The following is a 4,955-nucleotide window of genomic DNA, read 5'->3' as shown; positions in this document are numbered from 1 at the left end:
CATTGTAAATAGGATTTTAAAAAATCCTATTTACAATTAAGTCGCTTGAAAAAAAGAAAAGAAAAAAGCTATTCATTCAAAACACTATTGACAATTCCTAATTAGTCCTTATTACGAAATCCCGGTCACATTCCGTGGCCTAGTTGGTTTGTCATCAAACAGGTCAATTTCTCTTGCATTTTTTGACATTTTACAGTTTAATTGCAAATACTCCAGTTTTGTTTCGTTTCTTTTTTTTTTTAAAGGCTTTCGAGATAAAATCGTTTCTTGAAGATTCGAAATAACGCCCTTCTCTCATCGTTTAACCGTTAAAAGCGGCCTAACTATGAAATAAACTTGAGACTTTATTAAAACTCTTACAGGAGTTACCAAGAGGGGCTTGCGCTGCCTGGTTAGCATCGCCTCCAGATGCCGACAGTGCAGCCTCTATTTCAACTGAGGTAGCATCAGGGCAAATTTCTTCCGGGAGTGAAGAAGCCATGGTCGTATTTTCTGAGGACCTGCATTGAAAGCAGAAGGAACATAACAATTCTCTAGTTCTGCATGCTCCAAACTTTACGAAAACGTTTTCAGTTTGATATAATTATATTATTTTTTGTTATTATTTTCAGTCACTTATCACGTTACAGTCAAGCCAGGTCAAGCGTACCCCCCCCCCCCCCCCCCATTAATGAATTTATTATTTGAAAGTTGAATCCGTTGGTAGTTGTAGATTTCAGATTCATCTCTGCATTCTTGCATGCGTAATGAGCCGTGAATTCACACCCGAGGCAGTTACGAAATTTCTACCACCTCAGTTTCCCTGAAGTTGATGTAAGTGTCTTCTAAGAAATATAATCCATTCAAAGATTTTCAATCTGACCTAATACAGAGAAGTTCTTGTTAGATATTCACTGCTCATCACGCATGCAGAAATGCCTATTTGAATTTGACAAAAGATACGGGAACCACTAACGGATTCATTTTTCAAATAATCAATTCATCAATAGAATCTTAGTTGGTATGATTGACCTGCTTTGACTGTAATAACCAAGCAAAGAGCATTAGGTTAACAAAAAACGCATTTACACTCATTCCTTTATCATAACAAACAACTTTAAAGTTCAAAACGAGTATTTCTAAATATCTTACAAAACCTTCGCGAAAGAGTAATCAGTGTATAAGCTTAAGTCATAAGTTTATTACAAATAAACGATAAAGGTTTTACCGATGAGTATTCGAGGAATTACCTTTCCCGGACATCCAGTCTTGTGAAGTGCTTTGATATCCGATAAACCTTTTCAGAACGATGTGTAGGACCTGTAAAACAGGCCTTGTCATCAAACTGAAGCAATTCATTCATAACATGCACTCTCTTAGTTAGAGATAGAGTTCCTGACCATGTGTATTTCTCACCGGGGCGGATTAGCGTAGCTGCAGCTTGAAATTCTCGAAAAAACTCTTGAAGATCTTCAATTTGCTTCTTTTTCTGTTTCTTGCTCATCGTATTGGCGATGTTTGCTCCTTCCCCCACTATTTTTAGCGTTTGAAGGACACATTCGCCTACACCTTTCAAAACGAGTACTAGATTAGTAACTATTGCTCCTGCAATTAGCAACGGGACGGCGACACCAGCAGAAACTCCTATGAGAACCGGCCAGTTGATTCTGTCCGTGACCCAGACTTCGTACTCGGTATCGTTCAAAACAGAACAACTTGATCCCATGATTAAAGACGGAGTTTAAGCCTCAAACTGCTTGTTAGCGGAAACGTCTCAAACAAAGTTGCGCCGGAGATATAAACAGGCTTCAATTCCTGTGAACCTGTGAAATACAAAATCGTGCGGAAATCAGTTGCAGTGGGAAAACACGGCGCAGCAAGATCGGGGTTGTTTTTAAAATAACTCCCTTAAAAGGAAATGGCTAGAGGGGACGCACTATCACGAGATTCACGTGAGTCTCACAGGAGTTTTTCTCGTGACAATCACCTAGCTGAGATCAGGCCCAATCTTAGCGGTTCTCATACATTCTATCTAACGGCTACCGTTTTGCCTTGCCCGCCGGAATGTAATTTTCAAAGCGAAACGAAAACAGAGCCTGATCTCAGGTCACAATCACAGCAGTATTCAGTAGGCATTACGTCAAACGCATTCGATAATTTTCTTCACGTTCAGACTGAGGACCTTTATACATGAACGTAAAACTCAGCAAACTGAAAAGTCAGGCGAAGACTTTGTGAATTCCGCCTCCGGGGAAATACGGGGTTGAATAAACAATGGGATGTTGATTACTGTGAACGGGGTGTTACTAAACAGAGTAACGCAGTAACGAGAAAACGAGTAACGGGATAAAAATTTAAGAGGTTAAAAATTTTTAAAACTAGGGGTACCTTCCGGCAAGTGCCAACGAGGCGAATTCGTATATCTTTTGTGGAATGTGCCTATTCAGATGTTCGCGATATTTTTTTCATAATTTTAGGTTTAAAATGGATTCCGCTATATTATGCTACGCCAAAAGTGACAAAATATCAAAGATGCAACTTTATAATTCAAATCCACCAATTCACTATCAAGATCGATAAAATTAACGTCAATTTGCTTTTTGAATGTGTCAGGATTGTAGAATTTAATTTCAATTCCCACGTGTTTCATGTCATATATCAAGAGACACGTTTTCTAAATCAAGATTCATGTTTTTTAAATCAAGAAGGGAGACGACAATTTTTGATCAGTTTTGTTTCCGAGAGGGACTGAAACCGAGCAGACAGGCTGGAATTCAAGGTTTAAAAGTGTTGAGGGGCCTACACGACTCCTGCAGTTCGCAAATAGATTGGTCTTAAAACCTTTATAGTTTAGCTCTTACTTGAGTGTCTTTTAGGGATTTTCCTTTGCGATATGAAATGAGGGGAGGTTCCTTAAAGATGTTTCTGAGATATCCCCAGGAGTATGTTTTTGAGGTTGGGCAACGCAGGCTGGTATTGCGTTACAAAGGGTAGTATTTTCTTACTAACATTTTTGTTTCTCTGTTCTAGTGCTTTCTTTCTGTCTGCGAAAATGACCTCTGAGAGGTGTTTTTCTACAGTTGTAGCTGGGTAATCTCTATTCTTGAGGCGTGTTGAAAAATTCCTCATGTTCTCTTCAAAAGTGATTTCAGAGGAATTGTTCTTAGAAGCCTTTATAGCTTCTCCTTTGATGAAGCCTTTTGCGACGCCTGGTGGGTGACACGAATACAAATTCGTGTATTGGAATGTCTCTGTGGGCTTGAAGTGTGTTCGAACGTCAAGGATAGAATCCTTGTTCAATCTGACACCTTTGTACCTTTCGTGTCCAAGAATGTAGTCCTGTTTCTGATATTTCAGCCGTGTGTGAATTTGATTGTAGGATGGAAGTTGTTTACCTGTAGCACGAATTCTTCTATTTTGTTTCTGCTTGTGTCCCATACTGATATGACGTCATCGATAAACCTTTTCCAAAAGATGGGCTTAATGCTGCTCTGTCTGAGTACTTCTTTTTCTATTTTGGCCATCAAGATGTTAGCAACGGCTACGGCCATTTTCGTGCCCATGGTTGTTCCATGGGTTTGATGATAATCTTTCTCGTTAAATTGGAACGAGTTTTCTAGTAGTATCAGACTAAGCATTTCGCTTAAAATCTGGTAGGGACTGGAGGGTTTCCTTGGTGAAATTCTTCGTATGCAAGGCATACAGTGGTAATACCCTCTCGTTGTGGTTTTTTTTTGTATAGGCTTGTGACGTCCATTGAAACATGTATGGCACTTTTAGGCAGTTTAATCCTCTCGATGAAGTTAATAATAAAAGTCTGTCGTATCTTTAAGATACGAAACTTGTAGTTGTGCTATTGGCTGAATAAGGTTGTCAACAAATGCTGAGATCCGTTCTGTATGTCCGGAACACCCTGATATAATAGGTCTTCCGACAGGTGTCGGTTTTTGGATTTTAGTAAGTGTGTAAAACACGGGGATTCGCGGAGGATTAGGCGTAAGGGAGAGCCATTTAGCCGTCGTTTTATCAATGTGGCCTTCTGAGAGCAATGTTTTAATAAGTTGTTGAGCTTCTTTGGTTGTAGTTTCAACCATTGGTTTGTCTAGAGGTCGGTAGTTATTTAAATCATCAAGCAGAACCCGACCTTCGTTTAGTTTGTCCTGTCTGCTCATCAATACGGTAGACTACGAGTAGTCCCCCATTTTTCCTCAGGGATAGTAGAGCGAGTGAAACGCGAGCGCGCGTGAACATCACCCCACGCGAGAAAAGGCGACACGCGGCGGGGAGAGAGAAAAATGAGGGACTACAGCTCATTTTTCTCTTTCGCCGCCGCGAGAGAGAAAAGCAGACTAGAACAATCCGCATCTAGTCCGCGCTTGGCAGATATCAAATGCGCGCGCCGGAAGAAAAGAGAAAAATGAGCTGTAGTCCCTCATTTTTCTCTCTCCCCGCCGCGTGTCGCCTTTTCTCGCGTGGGGTGATGTTCACGCGCGCTCGCGTTTCACTCGCTCTACTATCCCTGAGGAAAAATGGGGGACTACTCGTAGTCTACCGTATTGATGAGCAGACAGGACAAACTAAACGAAGGTCGGGTTCTGCTTGATGATTTAAATAACTACCGACCTCTAGACAAACCAATGGTTGAAACTACAACCAAAGAAGCTCAACAACTTATTAAAACATTGCTCTCAGAAGGCCACATTGATAAAACGACGGCTAAATGGCTCTCCCTTACGTCTAATCCTCCGCGAATCCCCGTGTTTTACACACTTACTAAAATCCACAAACCGACACCTGTCGGAAGACCTATTATATCAGGGTGTTCCGGACATACAGAACGGATCTCAGCATTTGTTGACAACCTTATTCAGCCAATAGCACAACTACAAGTTTCGTATCTTAAAGATACGACAGACTTTTATTATTAACTTCATCGAGAGGATTAAACTGCCTAAAAGTGCCATACATGTTTCAAT

At 40.6% G+C, this 4,955-nt stretch overlaps 1 protein-coding gene across 1 annotated transcript in view; it reads right to left on the bottom strand.

The window, feature by feature from the left end:
- The window catches only part of LOC140953627 (uncharacterized), a 4,536-nt gene extending 2,831 nt beyond the window's left edge, over positions 1 to 1,705 (bottom strand). The window contains exons 1-2 of the mRNA XM_073403044.1: positions 1,230 to 1,705; positions 361 to 500 (exon numbers count right to left, since the gene is read on the bottom strand). Coding sequence (XP_073259145.1) covers positions 361 to 500; positions 1,230 to 1,705 — 616 coding nt within the window. The remainder of the gene's footprint in view (positions 1 to 360; positions 501 to 1,229) is intronic.
- Positions 1,706 to 4,955: the final 3,250 nt, after the last annotated feature.

Source organism: Porites lutea, chromosome 12 (genome assembly GCF_958299795.1).
Source record: "Porites lutea chromosome 12, jaPorLute2.1, whole genome shotgun sequence".
NCBI classification, from domain to species: domain Eukaryota; kingdom Metazoa; phylum Cnidaria; class Anthozoa; order Scleractinia; family Poritidae; genus Porites; species Porites lutea.
This window is presented reverse-complemented; position numbering and strand designations above follow the sequence as displayed.